Below are 20,480 nucleotides of genomic sequence, written 5' to 3'. Positions count from 1 at the left end.
GCCTGCCACCTACACTGGACACCTCACCACCTCACTCCTCTTCCTCTCTCTAGAGTTTGGCGCCTCCTCCACGAGGGCTGTTGGGCTGCATTTTCTGCACATGTACCTTCCCAACTCCATTTCCAAGCTTGCTAAGGTGATTTTCAAGCTTCCTAGAGTGTTTCCGGATGCTAATCACTCTCCTACACACTTCCAATGACTGAAATTCAGCAAAACAGCTCTCTTTATTGCTGTAATTTTTGGTCTTTTTGCTGAAAACCCTAATTTCAGCTCTCCTTTCTCAAGTTGAACCATAGGGGAAGCTTTCCCAAGGCTCCCTTTATCCTCTTGAAGACTTTTGTCGCGAAGAAAGGCGACAAATCAAAGATCTTAACACTCCAAGGACTTCCATCGCAAAGACTTCTGCTGTCATCGACTCTACTTGCTATTGGTAAGCTTTTATTCTTAAATATGGGAGCAAGTAGTAGGAGAGAGGAACCAGATTACAAGATCACATACCCTGTGTAGTGTTCTCTTGTCCTACGTGCTCTCTTGCAGATTGTTGCTACCATGTGTTGGTGGAACAATAGAGAGCAGATGGTAGGGAACATGGACACTTGAGAAGGTAGTGTGGGTTGCAAGTCTACATCGACAACCACTTGTTTGCAATACTGTATTCATATGCATTGGTATGGAAATCTGGTCAGAAATGCCCATGACACTATGTACTTGATTCTCCCAAGATCAATATACTTTATTTGAGGGAGGGGTGGGCCGTTCCAGCTCATTGTGTGTCTCTTGTTGTCAATTTAGCAATTTACTTCTTGTATTTGAACAAGTGTCCATCAAATCTTAGTGTATTTAAGTGTATTGATTAGCATTGTGTTCAACCAAGTTACAATAATTCCCCCTCCCCCCCTCCCCCCTCGATCTATACGGAGGGTTTTCAACTTGTTTCATTTTCAGCCCTTGCAACATACTGTTGAATACACATAAAAACCTCCGGTTTTTGCTTTCAAAGGGTATACCCAAGCAAATATGGAGTAATCATCTATAAATGTTACAAAGTACATATGCTTTCCAAGTGACATTGTCTTCACAGGACCACATAGCTGTAATTTTCAATCAACTCCCACCAAAACATCATTTGGGAAAGCATTATGATCCATCTCTCACATGCATGTCTGGGAAGTAGTTCAACATGTGGCATGTCATGCACCATTTGTTGCTTTTGCAAGAGCATCAAATTGTTGAATTCACATGCCCAAACTTGGCATGCCACATCTCCGCCTGTCACCAGCCTGGACATTTCCCAGTATAAAAGGAGTCTGGTGGACTCCGGCTGTACCAGCCACCGTACCGGCTATACCGGCTGAATGGAGAGTTGTACTTGCTGTACCAGCTCTATTACATGAAGACCCGTGGTTTTTGGGGAAGAATGAGTACCCACACGGAGGTATATGGATTATGTTGTTGGCTCTGCATTTCTACAGCCTATGTTCTGGCTTGGTTGCCTCGTGTTGGGCTGTGTTATGGCATTTGTATATGGATAATCCGGCATCTCCCGTGGGGAGAGTAAGGCCCTCAAAGCTTGTACATGATATTATTCTCCTTGGGTAATAAAATACTCCAAGGGGGAGGGGGGGGGGTCGGCCCATTCCGGCCTCTATGCGGTGTCACACGTGCAAGCTCCATTTTCAGCATTTGTGGATGTTTTATCGCTTTTATGTTTTATGCAAAGTGATGATGGATACGTGTTAAGGCTGTGGCTATATTTAAATGTTTTAATATGCATTGATGGTATCAACAAGTGTGTCAAAGGCCCTAGTCCCCTGGGCAGCCGTCGCGAGTTACACCGCCTTTTGCATGGTAGGAGTAGATGTATTAACCACACAAGCATCATGTGCTCTCTTTTCAAACTATCAAGATGTTAGAGTCACTGGTATAGTGTCCCAAAATTGGCTCACTCGCTCTTTTCTCGCTCTTTTCTGGTCTTCGCGTCGTGCATGACGGAAGAGTTACATGTGTACAGATGAGAAGATGGGAAATTTTTCCAATAGCATTTTCCATGTGTGTTTTGGCTTTTGTTTTATTCGTGTGACATGTTTTATCTGCCTGGACAATGCTTGGTATTTTGATTGTGAATGTTCACGGCGCTTGGGGACGCATGGAAGTCCTATGGATGCATGCATGCATACTCTGTTTGGGCCACTATGCATCTGTCATCCTCAAAATAAAATTGACAACAAACCCTCTTTCCACAAAAGCGGGCACTCCAACAATTTCTTCTTATCTTTGTTCTTAAAATCTCATAAGTTGAATTTTGGTAGCGCCAAACTTGTGTAGTTCAGTGCAATCTTGGTTATATCAGTCATTCACTGGGTGTCTTCTATGATAATCGTGTGTTCTACAATAATACTAATCAAGAATTCAAGCTACTTTCCTTCCTTCAGGATGCTGTGTCGTAAACGTCTGATAATGGCCACGCACACCCATAGACGTGTTCTTCCTTGTTTGCCTGCAACAACAGAAGCCCTACCTATTCTTGGAATGCGAGTGGGTTAGTGTTTGGAATCACCTCATCAATGTTTAACAGCTACTCACGAAGATCTTGGATCTTCATCAAGTGATCTGACATGTTGTCCCCCTTATTCATATGCATACGATCAAGCTGTCTTTTCAAATACATTACATTGGCTACTCACGAAGATCTTGGATCTTCATCAAGTGATCTGACATGTTGTACCCCTTATTCATATGCATACGATCAAGCTGTCTTTTCAAATACATGGCCTCCAAAGTATCCCAAGCATGCTTTGACGTCTTGCAAGACTCGATATGAGGTATAATTGGCCTCTTGATTGACAAAGCAATTAAAGACATGGCTTGTGTATCTCTTGCATCCCATCCTCTTTGCTCCTATGAGGGCGTAGGAGGTGCTGCAGTTTGGAATTGGGTCTATTGACCACCTTGCCCATCACCTCTTTGATGCGTGCCAAGCGCAATGCTTAGTAGGAGAGGTATTATCCCCTCTCACAAAACCCCGTAGGCCCTTGGCCACAAGCAAGTTTTTAATCGTAAAGCTCCAAAGGGAGTAATTACGCCCGTCAAGCTTGTCTCCTTGTGCCAATACATCAAATACATCTCTAGTATTTTGTGCCATTTCTAACTGCAAATGCGCGGGCAATAATAACCACAATTTTTGAAATGCTTTTTGTCAAGTTTTTCCTTAGGAAATGCAACACAATGCAAACTGCCTTGTAGTAGTCCATGACAGAAAAGTCTTGTAGGGAGAGAGATTGATAGCTGAAAGTACAATTGATGAGAGAAGTTTTGTTACCTTGAAGGTTGAATGCCCCAATTTGTGTTGTAATTGCAGAAAGCCCCAAATTTTTGAGATTTGCAGGTGTTGCAGATACAAATGCAAGCAAGTATGAACAATAGGGATTGCAAGTACGATGATTGTATAGGCATCGCCTGAGGATATACAAATGGGTTCGCGACGACAATGCGAGGATATACGATCGGGTACAAACTTGTGCAAGCGCACATACATGTATGAGGAAGAATGAGGATGTATAGTCAGGTACGAGGCACGGGTGGTTGGGTTGCGAATCAAGTTGGAGCTCTGATACCACTATTGGGTTTAGACAAACCCTAATGTTTAGCAGAAATACAACAAGACCATAGTTTAGGGAGCAATAGAGAGCTGGGAAGTGTGGATATACTAGAATGAAGTGATACGATGTGTACAACCATGAGTACCCTAAGTACAAAACCGAAATGTGAAAGTATAGGTGTTCGGACACACCAAATGTCTAGGAGAAAAACCTCTATAATGTGTAGAGGGAAAAAGTCTCCCTAGTAAAGCCCCTTTTCACATGGTTAAGACGACATATGTATAATCCTACAACCCCTCCCTTTAAGTAGTTACACTTTTGTTGTGGTATTGAGTAACCGTCAAGAATGTCAATATTTCAATGTTCAAGAACTTTAGCCATGTTCAAAAATGTCCATATGTGCTTTTGTTGTTCGCCCAAATGTGATTTTAAACTTGGCTGTGGTTGGTTTTAAACCTGCACTGTCGGGATACATGCTCGTTGGTAGCTTGAGTTTTGTTCTTGAGAAATGAACTCTTAAGTTTGAAAATGAGGGAAGGTGATGCTATGACTGATTGCTTCACAAAGATCAAGGATTTGAGAGAAACTCCTAAATATCGATGAGGTTGTTACTTACAGACAATTGTTGTCTTATTGCTTTGAACTCCTTGGCTCCCTCCTATCTCACTTTTATTACTCCTTTCAATATTTCATTGAGAAGAGCTTCGAATCTTGCAATGAGCTTGTGGGGTTACTACCTTAGAGAATCAGGCGAATACAAATTATATAGCCTTTAGGAGGCCAATCTTGTTTTGCCTGAAGAGAGCAAGATTGGACATTGAGGAGGTCATCGATGATTCTTGTAGGATTACGTTACGTTCTAGTCATGCTCATGCTTGCATATTTCATACATCTCTTGATATGGCTCAGTGCTTTAGAGACACAACACCTATTATGGTACGTTTGTAGTGGTGCTACTAGACACATCGCTTCTAGCAGAACTGTATTGAAGAACTTTGAGCCCGTTGCACGTGGCAAAAGTGTTTCTTGTGGTGTTTACTCTTCTTACCAAATCAAGGGTATAGGCAACGTGTCCTTGGTGAGTAAAGGTAAGTATGATCTCTCTACACATAATTACAAAGCTAGGATCCTTGGGCCCACAACACTCTAGCTCAAAAACCTATATGTCCATTTAGCCCATCCATATGTCCACGGTGAATACATTGAGGAGAATGGTAATAATCAAATATGACAACAATACAAGATGAATCCAAACTTATGCATATGATAATGGATAGCCTAATTGGATCCCCAATCTAACCATTAGTGGAATGGTGTTATGTAATTGGAGAATAATCTACAAATTAGGGAACGGGGTTAGGGGGCCTCGAGATTAGAGATTACCAAGATGGTACTTGGCTAGGGTTCTTGGGTTGATAAAACAAGCTTAATGGCCTTTTATAGCGAGTTAGCTATTTGATCGTAAGCCTTTGACATGCCAAACTACGTACTCAACTACGTACTCACCGTGTGCGTGGCATGACCATGTCTGTTCTCTTGGTCCAAGCCACATTGCGAGTGGTGCATCTATCTCATAATAACCCAAGCTCTCACTTATATAGTGACAACTACGCCATAGGCTTCGGTGGTATGGGACGTCAGAGTTAGACATGTGCCTATGGGATTGTGGAGGAAGCCCTAGCCTTGGCTCGGGGGAGATTGGTGGATGCCGGTCGTGGGCTGGGAGGTGAGCTAGCTTGTTGTGGTCTAGTAGTGGATCCTACCATTTGTAAAGCCCTTCCCTAAATCTCCGTAAACACAACTGAAAACCAAGGTTAGTCATAAATCAAATCATGAGGTAATTCTCTCAGCTCCAACCCTTAGTTGAATTGTAGGATCTACTTCTGCACTAGACCACAAGTTTCTCTTTGTAGAACACTTGTGCCTATGTGCTAGGGTTTTTGAGAGAGAGAGAGAAGAGTGTGGCGGAATCACATATACAACACACACAAGAGTCCTAAACTGCTGCTTTGTATTATGTACAAGAAAGAAGTACTACAACTAATATTCAAGTACAAGATGTGGATGAGAATGAAGGCATCAAAACATAGCCCCGTGACCTATTGGACACTCTTGGCAAGCACTTCGCCTATAGAGAAACGCATTGTGAAGTCCAACATTGAGGAAAGTAGATGAATATGACGATTTGTATGCACCAGTGCTCCTAGTTGGCCAGTAGTAATGATGTCGGGCAATTGTACCCAATTGCCATGTCGTCATTGCCATAGCATCAATGCCAAATCACCATTGCCATGTGGCAGTGCCATCTGTCACACCTGCGCTGTCGGCCTTGCCCATCAGTTGCTATTTGATGTTTGGCTTTGCCGTGCACACTCGTAGGTGTGTCACACTCAGTTGCCATCTAGCTCTTACAACTAACTGTTAGTAGTCATATCTTGTCTGTACAGTGAGGGCCTTTGTTGTTATGGATCCACCTACACTCCTCCATCATTAGAGGCATTGAGAACCACCTTACTAGTGAAGGAGAAGGGCAATGTTGTTGCAGTAACAGAGATTGTTAGGTCCTCTTGGGACAAGAATGGCATCACATTTATTGCAGATGGCTGGAGTGACACTCGGTCCAGATCCATTCATGGTGTCATTGCCTATTCCAGAGGGAAATCTTACTTTATCTCATCGCATGATGCATCCGAGACAGGGAAAAGTGCAGAAGCACTCTTCCAAGAGTGGTCAGCAGCCGCCGTACAAGTGGAGGGTGAAGAGAAAGTGATCTACTTTGTAGCTGATGGAGAGAATGCGAACAAGGCAACCGACAGATTGTTGTGTGACAGGTTTCCTCATATCACATTTTCTGTATGCATGGTGCACTGCCTCAACAATCTTCTCAAGGACATCAAGAAGTTTGATTGGGTTGCTCCCATCATAGAGAAAGCCACCCAGATTGTATCCTTCATTTATAGGCACACTTTCTTGCTGGCTGAGTTCAAGAAGAAGTCATCTAGAGATTTACGCAAGTATTCAGACACTCGCTTCGGATACAACTTTCTCATGTTGGGGTCCCTTAACAAGTGTTCTAGTGCCCTAAGGTAGTTGATGGTGAGTGATGAGTATGAGAGGCATGCATTGTCTGGAATTGTTGTAGGGAAGGCATGTGCGTCAAATATTGGGAACCCTCTTTGGTGGGAGCAGGTGAGATGCATCATAGCTTTGGGGAAGTCGATCATCCACTTGTTGAGGATGACAGATTCACTTCAGCCATGCATTGGAAAGATTTACGAGGGGATGGACAAGATGGTGGAAAAGTTGGAGCACATTGAGCAAGATGAACATGCATGCAGCAAGGTTCATGGTTGATCCTTAGTTTCAAACAGGCAATCAATACACAGATTCAGAGGTGGCAGATGGATGGGATATGATTTTGGAGAGACTTGAGCCTGACATTGCAAAGTAGAGAACTATCAAGGATCAACTGGTAGATTACAGGGCTTGCAAGAGGAGGTTTGGAAGAGCCAATGCTTTGGTAGATCGCTTCACCACTGATCCATGTGTTTGGTGGGAGGACTATGGGGCAGACACTCCAGAGTTGCAACAATTGGCCATCAAGATTCTGAGCCAGGCGGTTAGTTCGTCTTGTTTGGAGCAACAACTATGGAGCTCATTTAGCCATATCGCTTCAAAGAAGCGAAACCGGCTTGGCACTCAAAAGACCAATGATCTAATTTTTGTGAGTGCCAATTTGCGTCGTCTTGAGCGAAAGGAGAACCCCCAATCTTGGAAGCATTGGTCAAAGGAGGATGATAAGGGTTCAAAGGCAGAGGAGCATGCCAGTTTACCGCCTACGCCGATAGCTACTTTGGGCGAAGCAGGGGATTGCGGCTCCGATGACTTTCTAGATTATGATCATTTTGGCTCAGACAATGTGCATCTCTCGCAAGTTTGAGTCTACTCATGAGTTCCAAACTTGGCTGATGTATTTGCATTGTGCTTTCTATTCTAAATTCAACAAGAAATTGACTTCATCTTGAGGTGTCCTTTATGCAAATTTGAGAAAGTCTCGCTGTTGAGTTTGTAATCACTAGTTTTTGGTTCTATAGTTTAATTTATCAAGTATATGTGCCGTTTCCTAGCCGTTTCCGTTTCCCGCTTGCCTTTTCCGTTTCCGAGGGGGGTGCCGTTTCTGTTTCCGTTTCCCGTTTCTGGTGACTATGATTGTAACTTCAATCTGCATGATTTTGTTGACCTTTATGAGGTTTCTCTTAGCACTTTACCTTACGCAATCACTTTAGATGGTTAATCTTGTTTTGAAATTACAACCTTGTCATTTCTCAGGCTGGACCGGAAACATGATAAATATGACTTGATATGGGAAGATTCTGACCTCTTAGAAGGCCAGGTTAGTTGATAAATTGCCATTTGGCATAACCTTTGTGGCCTTCTTGAGATGGCTTGTTTATTATTGTTATGAGGTAAGCTAAGTTGTTTTAACTCTGTTTTGGCTTGCAGTCATTTTATTTACCTGGTTCAGTTGATGTGAACGAGAACCCTTTGAATGATTGGAATGCTGTCGCCCCTCCCTTGTTTGTTTGGAGCAGAGCTGACTGGACGCTCAAACATAGACAGGTAGCTTTGGAGAACGGCCACATCTCACCTAATTTAAGCTCTCGCTATGTTGGCAGTCCTTGGAAACTACCCCCACGGCCCTCCTCTCCACTGTTGATGTTAGATACTGGTGTGGAGAAAAAAAGGAATTATGCAGCTCCCATGGAGCATAGTATTGTGGAAGAGACTGCTGGGTTGGACAAGAACAAGAACTCTACAGCACTGGTGGAGCCTAGGATGGTGGACGAGAATGCGGGTGCGCAAGAAGCATCCCCCAATGCAGACACATCCAACTCCTCCAAGTTGAAGGACAAGAACAGGACTAATAGAGCACCTGTGGAGCCGAGGATTGGAGATGTGATTGCCAGTGTGCCAGACACACACGATGTGATTGCCAGTGTGCCAGACACACACACCAACAAGAACATGTCAAACTCCTCAAAGTTGAAGGTGGCCATGAAGGCTGCTTGTAATGATGACCCTGTGACACAGTTGTTGCAGGAGAATCCTGAAGGGAGACAAGCTGAACCATTGACGAAAGCCTTCAAGGACGACCAAGTGGTTTCTCAAGCAAGTGAGCTTATTAAGAAGAACAGGAAAGGGGAATTATCAAAGGGAAAGTCTCCTGAAGGACAGGGCCACCTCCATAATAGAAAAGTTGAGAACGCAAGACACAATTCTCGGCAGGAGTCACCAGAGAGAGCAAGACACAGTTCAGAATTCAGGCATGATGTCACCAAGCAAGGGAGGAAGTCAAATGATAGGTATGATCGGGATGCTGGCACTAAGGTTGACATGTCAATATATGATGATCATCAACGGAAGAAAACCTCTGAAAGACATCGACTTAGCATGGAAGCTGAATTGGGTGGACGAAAGTCACCCAACAGATACGAGCCTGGAAGAAAGTCACCCAACAGATACGAGCCTGGTAGAAGGAAGTCACCAGATAAATATGATAGACATGGGATCAGCAGGCACGAAGAACATAGAAAGGCATCTCCTGAGAGATCTCGGCACAGCTCTGTGCCTGCTGAACATAGGAAGGCATCACCGGAGAGATCTCGGCACAGCTCTGTGGTGGACCTAGAAATGCATGGATTCTCAAGCAGAGATGCAAGTAACGATAATCTCATGAGAAGATCAATCACAGATATAGGGTATCAAGATTCCAAATCTCATAGACCTGGCTCACCTAAGCGGGCAAGCGACTACATAAACACAGACTATATGAATTCTGGGGTTCACAAGAAAGTTTCCAATTATGATGAAATTGCACAATATCATCTGAAGCACTCTGAAACACAAGTGAATCCCTTGAATAGGGATTACTTTGATCGAGAAACTCTTGGTGCTAGGAGGCAGGATGCATATAGTGTCCAGGGAATCGATGGGCAGAGGAGAATTTTTGATGATGCCTCAGTTAGAGGTGCAAACGGCGTTGAAGCAGTGTATTCAATAGGAGACTATTCTAATGAGTCCACCAGGACACAAACTTACAAAGGTCGTGATGTGCAAATGGCGGGGCGCTTTGATGAGGCTGCCTTTGCAAGGCAGGGCAGGCCTACAGATTTTTATCACACAGAGCCATCCAGAGGTGTGCTTGGACTGCAAGAGACTAAATACGGAGGTGACACTCGCATCGATCCCGTCATTGGTCCTTATAGATATGGATTGCCGGAATTAAGAACAGACGGCTCTTTTGGGGCAAGCACAGCTGGTGGAATGGCTGCTTTGCCAGAACGAAACTTCCAACCTCCACCACAATTTGGTGGGAGAGATTGGCCAGGAACTGTCGTGCCTACAAATCCAGTTGCAGCGTATCCTCCAGTTTATGGATCCCGTCAGCCACAGCAGCAAGCTTCCTTGCGCTTGAGTGATCCTTCATTGCTTTCTTCTCATGGTCTGTTTGATAATCGTCTGGCTCGGGCGCAAACTAACTTACCTCAATATCCTCCCATCCAAGGGAGATTTCCAGGCCAAGCAAATGGACAGTTTTCAGGGGGTTGGATTGATGATTGAGGTTAGTGTTTCTATTGAGTCAATCAATGGAATCTAGCCCTTGATATTGTTAAGTTAAGGTCTTGTGCAGGTGACATGTTTCCATCATGCATGGGTCAGTATGTGAAATCAGACTTCCTTGAAATTCTTGGTTTAGTATCTGATTCTTTTACATTACAAGTTGCTCATTGAAGTGATGAAATTAGATATATTCTATATCCCGCAGGTGAGCTGAAAATTTGTGGTGGGTTTTGGTGATTGCGGACTAAAACGTTATCAACTGTAAAAGGTAGCTGGTTTTCTCAGTGATACACTGTTGTGGGCAGCAAATAGAGCTATGTGCATGTTGTTGGAATTAGATATAACTAAATGGGAAATTTTGAGCTATAACCTGAAGTCAACAAGAGAACTGTTTGGTGTGAATTTAAAAAGCTTTTTAATGTTTGGTGGATTCAAGTCTTCCCCTTTCATGATCTTAGATTAGGCCATCTAGCTTTTGTGTTGCAATTACAGCCATCCATTCGACGCTAGTTTTAGGCATTGAGCATGGGACATCAAGGGGTGACAAGATGGGGTTTCATGCAGTGGCTACTGATCTTCACAGATCTTCACAAGTTGACAGTGATCAGCCGGTGTCTACTGTTGCTTCACAACTTCAGGGTGGTCAAGATGGGCCTTCAGCCAGTGGCTACTGTGCTGCACAATCTGATCTGCATAGCAACCACCTGCTAATATGCTTGGTAAAATGCAGCGTAGAATTTTGTTCTATGTATCGAACTGTAATCCCCTCCACTGGAATGTAAGAGGAGCTGAGCTATGTCGGGATGTTATTTGGTTACTGAGGTATGTCAGGGGGATGTTATCTGGTTGCTGATCTTCACAATCTGATCTGCATAGGAACCACCAGCTAATATGCTCGTAATTAAGCTGCATCTTATAATTTTGTTTTATATATTAAAGTGCAATCCCCCGGTGGTGTGAAAAGCCAAGAGGATCTGAGAAATGTCACCCCGCACAGGATCACACCACAGCTTTCAATTATGATCTCTTTTAGGGTAGTCGTCCTAAATTAGTCTCATGCACCTTTGAGGGCTCTCTCTCTCTCTCGCATCTCACATGCATGCCTCCATCTGCACATTATGGCAAGTTGAGAAGTGCACGTGGCAAGCTTTGGCACACTGCACTTGACGCTTCCATAGAAATTTAGTTGGATACCACTCACCGTTAGATGGGGGGATTATGTACAAGGTCATACATTGTTATGTACGGGAGGTTAACCTAAAGGCTAGAAGGCTGTTCTGTGAGTTAGGGGGCCAAAAGATTAGAAAGTAGGCTCATGAGTAAATTGTAAGTTATTACTATTTATAATAAGTGAATTAATAGGGATAAGCCTAGGGAAGTGTTTTTGTTTAGGTGCTTTTGCAGTTGTGGCTCAAATGTATGAACGTGTGTGTGAGGCTAAGCGGGTGTTTTATCGTACACCACCACGTTGTACTGTACTAGCACTTGGCTGTACTACGACCATACGAGCTATGTAGCAACCAGCATTGGGTTGGTCATGTGGGCACAGCAGTTTGAAATGTGAATAGATGGTGCAGGTGTTATATTTGGCCATGTGTGCATGCGGTTGTGTAGGTGTGCTTAAAGTGACAAGTAATTTTTGTGTGTGAAAACAAGATGCCTAGATTAAAAATCAAGATTTAAGTGTATATTTGGACACTGTTTAAAATCATACATTAAATATTAAAAGTTAATAGGCTTGGGAGATTCTGTTTTTTTTGGTTGCATTTTTCTCTATTTGTAGAGGAAAAAATTAATGCCTTTGTAAGAAAGCATGGTGTAAGATTAGCACTTAGCTCTTTGAAAAGTATTCTTCTCAAAAGCATAGGATGTGTGCTATTAATAACCTGTGTGAAACATGCACAAAATAGGCTGATTTGATATTTTAGCTATTGTTGGCTTAAAAGAGCCTAGAAGAATCTCTTTTCATATGCCCTTTTATTTTCTCTTATGAGACTAGATTAGTCCTTGATTATTGTGAAGGAGTTGTGTGCTATTCCGAATTCCTAGCAAGAGAACCTTGAACATGTAGTTCTTTAATCTTTAGATATGTTTGGGGTTGATAAAAAACAGAAAAGTCAAGTGTGTTCACTCTTGGTTGAATTTGCGTTTCATGTGTTATTAGATAGTTGTAAGATTTAGTTTCTCTAGGAGAAAATCTAGTGAAAGGGATCTTTGGTAGAAATCCATAACATAATAGATTTGAGAGCCTCTTTTGAGCCGGGTTTGTCCAGGTTAAAGATAGAGTTTAGTGTTCTCAACAAACCCTAAACTTGTGATGTAGAATGTGTCTTTTGACACTTATGATCAAAAACTCCATGATGGTACTACGCATGTGGATTCTTTGTTCATAGGCGGTAGTATTAAGTAGATGACAATATGAGGGAATGATGGTGCACATGGATGCATTCATTTGGCTAAAACCTTTAAGGAGACTATTGTTAGCATGATTATATCCAAGCTAGCATAGGATGAATGCTAATAATAGTAGCCTATGTGAACATACTGTTGGCTTAAAATGAGGAAAAAGAGGTGGCTTGTTATATATATTTTTTCTCTTTCATGAGACGAGTAGTCCTTGATTGTAAAGAGCTTAGAGGGGAGTTTTAACGATAGAAGATCCAAGTGTCCGTAACACATGGGAAAACACATCTGCGTTTCATGTGTTATCAAAGAATCGTAAGATTTAGTTTTTTTATTTAAAGGAGAATCTAGTGAAAGGGCCATTTCGAGGTTATTTAGCATCTCTCCGTTACATATGAGAGCATCGTAAGTGTTGTGAAACGGCACTATAATTGTAAATATGAGAATGGTAGGCTATGCCCAAGCCTAAGTAGCCTTTGGAATCATTTAGTTCATCTCTTTTTAAGTTTTGGGAACTCTAGTGTGAATAAGGGTTAGTTGTATATCCACATTGAATTTGAGCCAATCCATAGAATCTATAGAGGAGGTTCTTATGGATATATGTCTTGTTTGGAGATGTGTTCTTGTGTGTCTAGTACAACAACAACTCTCTTTGGACATGGAATCTTACAATTCTCTTGTTTTACCCTAAGTCAATTGGCATTGGGTTGGTCAGGTTTTTGTGGCTTTTGGTTAGGTTCTTGTGGCTTTCTAATCACAACTTTAGTAGACATTTGTTTGCGCCACCATTCCCACCTAGCCTTAATCTCTTGGCCATGATTAGTTAGGTCTGGTTTTCGACTTGGCTTTTGTTTTGACATCCATATCTTTTTGCTAATTTTGATGTGGGTAGTTGATTTCTTGATGGGGACCCATTTCTTCTTTCTGTCTTGTTTTAGTTTTGCCAATTGGTTTTTGTGCATTCATCGTGGGTTTTGGTAGTGGATGGTGAGGTTCTTGCATATATGACTTGCTTTCATGGTCCTTTTGCTTAGATACCCAAATCTTCATGTTTCCTTTATAGTATCCTTGTGCCTTTATCACTCGTTTGGGGATCCAACATTTATGAACAGGAGGCTTCTGGCCTTTGAAGGTTGGCCGTGGAGTGGGAGGCTTTCTTTTGTTTGAAACCCACAGGGTTTCTGGAGTGAGAAGACATAATATCTTTCTTGGTGGCTTTGTCTCTTTAGTCTTTAGATTGTTGCTTAAATCTAGCAAACTCCACAATGGCAATGCATATTTGGATCCTCCGGATGACGAGCATGCCATCCTTTGCTTTCAATCCACTTAGCAGTCCATTGTTGAAATTTAAGTCCTTTCTAGTAGCATCTCTCTTTCCATGGTACCTATAGGCAATACAAAAGCCTTATACGGCCAAGGATTATTTCTAGTGGAAATATTAACTTTTAAACTTCCTAAGGTTTGCATTGTCCCTGCATGCACACTTTTGACTGTGGCTACAATCGTCTTTAGCTTTGGTTTGTTGAGGTTCATCGATATTTCATACGAGAGTAAGTTGTGACTTGCTCCCGAGTCAATCACAGTAATGAAATTTGTGGTTGTTTTCTGAATGGAGAGTACAGCTTTGAGACGAGTAGACTCTATCTCAAGGTAATTCTCTTCCATCAGGGTGAGAGTAGACATGTTCACCATTAGTGTTGGCCCTTTTTATTTTTCCTTGGCTTTGGTAGGTGTTAACTCTTGTCGAAGACCTCTATGGTATTGATGCTGTTGCCACCACATCATTCTTTACTTTCTTTGGCCACCGGCATTAGAATTGTATTGGTTGTATTGTATATGTTGTGTGATACTATATTAGATTAGGTGTTTACACAAGCCTAGGTGGACTAGAAGGATCAGGAGGTGTACTTGAGCTTTGGCTGTCCTAGTAGTTTGAAACGTATTGGTCGGGTATAAAAGCTAAGATGTAACCTAAATCTTGTAGTCTTATGCACGTGTGTGAGTGAGTGAGAGAGAGGGATCGAGCTACAAGTTGGTTGAGCTTTTGTTGGTGTGCAGTGGTGTGATGACGGTGTTGAGCTCTTGCATGCTCCATCGGCAAGGCGGCTATGAGGAATCCTCCATTACGGAGAGTGAGGTATGTGAGAGATACTACGTCTTTTGCATATTGTTTCTATTGGTAGATGGAGTTCCGATGGAGCTATGGCTCTCCGAGGCTTTTGGATTAGAGTTAATTTGTGGGGGGATAATCAAGACTAAAGCGGACTAATCAATAGTTGGACGTTGCGTGTCCACTGGATTGGGTAGCAATGGGTAATTCTAGAAACTTTGTCACCACAAAATGAGATAACTGTTCATAAGGGGAGAGAACGTCAAAAAGAAAAGTAAAAGATAAAAAATATTATTAAAAAAAAAAGTTTAAAAAAGAGGAAAAAAGGAAAAAGAAAGCTGTTGTCAATAGTATTGGAAATTTCGGAAAAGTGTATGCACAACTCTCTAGATACCCGTTCTAGGCCATGGAGATCATGTTGGTACAACTTGTAGAATATCCCAAAAATTTTAAAATTTATATAAACTACATATTGGCGCTTAGGTTCCTTGAAAAAAGTGCATGCACAACTCTTTCCAAAGTGTTTAGAATTGTGTTTTTCCTAACACCAAAAATAAATAATAAAAAATAAAAATTGGTCATTCAATTCTTTAGTTCGTGACCAATCCTAAGTTTGGACTTAAGGTTTGGATGTGTTTTAGAGGCCGGTTTAGAGGACATCGCATCCGTTGTGAGCTAGGTATGTACCAACCTACTTTAGGCTTTGGACCTTTAATTTAGCAGAGTCCATGGTCGTAAACTTGGCACCAGTGACACCTCGTCTGAATTTGACTCAATGGAAGTTTCTCAAGATCTAGGTAGAGGAAGCCTTGTCCCAGTCGTGTCAGGAACTAGATCGGCTTTCCAGTCTTTTTGGTCATATATCAGAGGTTCGGCTTGGCTGTTGCCTTTGAACCATTCTACAACACATACCAACCCATTAATGGAGGAGTTGAGGTTGATTCCAAAGTAACAACAAATGTAGTCATCTTGCACAAGTGCTTATGCTCGATGGTAAAACATTGGAAGAAGTGCATCTACTAGAGGTACTAATTTAGGTTGTTAGAGAAAAAAAAGAAGAGACTTTGTGGTTGGCATAACAACGATTAGCCCAAAACCAGTCCCAAGCTAGGACTACACAATAGGCCAAGACAAGAGTGGTGACATTCCACATGCCTCCAAGAGGGAAATAGGCATATAAATCTTAGACTAACATCTACTCAGAAGACTGAAAGTACGATGCAACAAAACAAGATTTTTTATAGATTTTGGGATTGCCCAAATATATGGTGTTAGTTGGGAAGAGATAATCCAGACAGTATTTGGAGCCACGACTGAGGAGGATGTTTGCAGGGCATCTATGAATGCATATATAGGATCATTGAACATGACAGGATCCAAAGACCCATGAAGCCAAGTCAGAACATTCAAGGCTAAATCCCCCACAATGAGCAAATAGGTAACACCTTGTGTAAGCCCACAAGATCTTACCATTGTAGTTTCATCCGACTATACCTTGGACCAGACTAGACCCTCTATCGTGAAAGGCCATATAAGAATCCAAGAATTATCAAGCACGAGCTTTACCTTCCTAGATCTTGGAGTTATCTCCACATGAGATGATACTAGCACACTTCTTGACCCAGTGATTGGTGCCACACCACCAACTTCAACACCTAATGATTAATGCAATATCATTGTCTCTTAGCTGCATGCCCATGGTAACCATGGTAGCCACCACCACCGTTTCTTCCATCCCTATGCATATAGTTCATGCTCCTAATACAGTTGCCATTACCAAACAAGCCATGGGAGGAGTGTCCACTTCACAACCTCCATTTGCCATGTTTCGATTTAGTACATAGACGCCACACTTACATCCTAGGGTGAGAATGATACCGCAACTAGACCAATGCTACCACACATGCTCACGTAGCTGTGGCACTAGTGGGACCCATGCGATCTTCATACTATTTGCCCGGCCCCGTTAGGATATAGACCACTACACTCTTGTATTGTACCACATGTTGTATCTGCACCTGTACCCACATCCTTTGTTGCACCCATTGTACCAGCACATGCTCTACTAATAGACCCGGTTCCCTTTGCACAAGCCACTGTAACCTACAATCATTGTGGCATAGATCATTGGATCAAGGATTGCCCAGTGAGGTCAGTTATTATGTAAATTAGAAAAATGGGGTGAGAAACCAAACTTAGAATACAATCTTAAAGGACCCTAACCCATCTATAAATGTAATACCAAGGCTCATGGATTAAAACACATCGATTGTAGAAAAGAACATAGAAATCCAAGTTACCTCGGTAGGAACCATGTCTACTTGTTGTAGTTTTTAAACAATTGGGGAGGACCGTAAGTTAGTATTTAATAATGTCACACAAAAACCAACAAGTAACGTAGGAGGAGACTACGATGGCCCGAATTGAAGTAAAAGAAGTAGACTTGGCTGCACCTTGAGAATACCCTAAACGAATCTTTATAGCAAAAGACCTCACCCAAAGAAGTCCGGTTGCATAACTCATTACTCTCCTCAATGAATATAAGGATTGTTTTGCATGGACTTACCATGACATGAAGGGAGTGCTCGCACTGAGGTTGTGCAACACACAATTCCCGTAGTACTAAATGCTAGACCTGTCCAACAATGACCCTATTCTGTGAATCCTAAGTATGCTAAAATTATTAAGGAAGAGGTCGATAAGTTTATCGAATGTGGATTCATCTATGAGATTGAACACTCGGATTGGGTTTTGCCAATTATGGTTGTACCCATAAAGAATGCAAAATTGAGAGTACGTGTCGATGTATCAAGAAGGTAAATGCCGTAAACGAGAAGAGATCATTACCCCTTGCCATATTTAGAACACATCCTCGAACATGTAGCTAGCAAGGAATTATACAACTTCTTATATGGATACTCAAGATATAATCAAACTTTTATTTCTCCTAAGGATGAATCTAAGATTACTTTTTTTTACAGAACATGGTGTATTTTCTTATAGAGTTATGCCATTTGGTCTCACAAATGCACCATAGTTACATATTCCAATGACTTATGAATACTGCTTTTAAGGATTTTCTCTAGGGGAGTTTCTTCAAGCTTTCTTAGATGATTTATGCATTTATTTGTCTTGGAAGGAGCACTTATCTTGGTTACATAAGATATTTGAAAACGATGGAGACTTTATCGCATATCCTTAAACCCTTTCATGTGCTAATTTTGGGTAAAACATGGAGTCATCTTAGGGAATATAGTGTCCAAAATGGGATCTCCACGGATGAGAGCAAGATAAAAATTATCTTAAAATTACTCCTATCTACGAACTTCAGGGGATTTCGAAGGTTTATGGGACATGTAGGTTACTACAGACGTTTTATGCTCATCTATTCCAAGATCGCTTGTGCATTATACAAGCTTCTCATTGTATTTGAGTGGATGAAAGAGTGCCAACATGTCTATGATATGTTAAAGAAAGCTTAGGCTATCTCTCTAATCTTGCGAGTGCCAAACTGGGGTATTCTATTTCATGTGCATATAGATACGTCTAACTTTGCTATTGGATACGTCTTAGCTCAGTCAGGTAAACACAAACTAGACTACCCTATAAGTTTCACTAGCCAACAATTGTGTGAGGCGGCTGAGATAAACTAAACCACCACAAAATGTCAAGGATTAGCTATAGTGTATGCATTTTGGCATTACCTATTAGCTAATAAGTTTGTTTCAAGCTTTATTGTACTTTATTTTAATAAACCACATGTTCTCCCACAGGAAGAATTACTAGATGGTTGTTGATTCTTGTTGAGTTTGATTTTATAGTAGTTGTGAGCCCTAGCAAAAAACATGTCATGGCTGATCATCTATCTCGTGTGCCTAATGGTGAAGCACCAGCTGGAGTAGATGATGATCTAGTTGATGCTACACTACTCAAGGCTAAAGCTTAACCAGAGTGGAGTAAGAAAATCGTTAACTTTCTAGCTAATGTTTTTCCAAAACTAAAGAATTTAAAGCAAGATCTAGTAAGAAATTGCTACAAGAAGCGAAGCTTTACTAGTTGATTACTAGAACTCTTTATAGACAAGGTAAGGATGACATACAAAGACATTGACCTTGAGAGGATGAATACTTATACATCTTAGAATAATTGACACTTTGCTGTGTGTGGATATTACTATAAGAAAGATACTTCAATCCAGGTATTGGTGGCCAATGGTTTTTAAGGATTTCACATTATTTGTCAGAGGATGTGATGAGTGCCAACGATGTGCTAAACCACAAAAAAAAATGATGCCTTTGCACTCTATCGAAGTTTTAGAACCCTTTATGAAATGGAGCATTGATTTTGTGGAACCCAACAGTCCTATCGCACTTAGCACTCAGGCAATATACGTTTTAATAACTACACACTACGTTACAAAATGGGCCAAAGCAAGAGCTTCAAGGATGGTAGACTTTGTGCCCACATCTAAGTTTGTTTACGAAAACATTATTACCCATTTTGGCTGTCCTTTTGAAATGGTGAGTGACCAAGGAAAGCACTTCATAAATGCTATAATTAAATATTTTACCACAACATTTATGATATCCATGCCATACTACCCAAAAGCAAATAGTCAAACTGAGAGAACCAACAAACTCGTTATTTCTATACTAAATAAAACTATTGAGGCCTAAGGTAAATTGGGAATTTAAACTCACACCTTTATGGGCTTATCGCACCTCTTACAAAGTTGCAATTGGTTGTATAGATTTTTAGATGGTATAATTCATGATACCTAGCTTAAGGGTAGCCATAGCCAAGAGACTTGAAGGTAAATATGTTGGCAGACCAATTGTTCATTCTTGACCAACTCGAGGAAGAACGTCAAATTGTTGTGAAAAACATGTTATAACAAAAAAGAATCACCGAAAAAAGTGGTTTGACTACCATCTCCCTTGATTACTTTGAACTCTTGGGGAGGATTTCAATGATGTAATAAATTTGACGAATATAATAAAGCTTTTTACTTTTCTATGCGTCGCTACTATATAAATTTTGAACTTTAAAGATACACAAAAAGTTGTGATGCGTGTTACGTGATGATGTAACAAAAAAATGATGAATTATCCCTACTTGATTAGGAATGATAAATAATACCAATTGCATAGAGGCTAATCCCTTAGATGACAATGAATTATCCCTACTTGATTAGGAATGATAAATAATACCAATTGCATAGAGGCTAATCGCTTAGATGATAATGATGAGCTTGATTAGAATATACAAAAGGCCCTACATAGATTAGAATATACAAAAGGCCCTACATAAAGCAAAGCTTGGATTTTTCAAATGTGAGGGAATTGACTCTGGAGAAACCATGGAGTCCTGGATTGAGTCCATGGATGAGTTCGACCTAGTAGGTTACAAATGAGCGAAGTAAGCTGTCCCTGGCAATGACTAAAAGTCATAAGAGTAGCCAAAGTGGATAGAAGAACTATTGTGAAACCAATGGTCTGGATCAAAGTGATATGTCATGGATGACATGAGGGATTATCTTTATGATTGATTCTGTCTAGTCGGCTTTTAAGAGGAGAAAAAAGGGAAACTGCGGAGGAGTATCACCAAGAATTTGCTAATCTCCTTTGCTTGCAAATGGAGGAGATGACTATACTCCATTAGAAAGTTGAATCCTCTATTAGAAAGTTCAATTCATTAGAAAGTTGAATCCTCCTTTAGATAGATTAGTAAAAAATGCCAAGCCAACA

At 41.2% G+C, this 20,480-nt stretch overlaps 1 protein-coding gene across 4 annotated transcripts in view; it reads left to right on the top strand.

Moving 5' to 3' along the window:
* Positions 1-10,586, top strand: part of LOC147627761 (protein ENHANCED DOWNY MILDEW 2-like) — a 59,770-nt gene extending 49,184 nt beyond the window's left edge. For all 4 annotated transcript variants that reach the window (XM_086814722.1, XM_086814719.1, XM_086814721.1 and 1 more), the window contains 2 exons: positions 7,929-7,992; positions 8,103-10,586. In XM_086814722.1, the coding sequence (XP_086670848.1) occupies positions 7,929-7,992; positions 8,103-10,220 (2,182 nt within the window). In that variant the 3' untranslated portion in view covers positions 10,221-10,586. The remainder of the gene's footprint in view (positions 1-7,928; positions 7,993-8,102) is intronic.
* Positions 10,587-20,480: the final 9,894 nt, after the last annotated feature.

The sequence above is a fragment of the Cibotium barometz genome, chromosome 20 (assembly GCF_041138505.1).
Source record: "Cibotium barometz isolate CiBa-2024 chromosome 20, ASM4113850v1, whole genome shotgun sequence".
NCBI lineage: Eukaryota > Viridiplantae > Streptophyta > Polypodiopsida > Cyatheales > Cibotiaceae > Cibotium > Cibotium barometz.
This window is presented reverse-complemented; position numbering and strand designations above follow the sequence as displayed.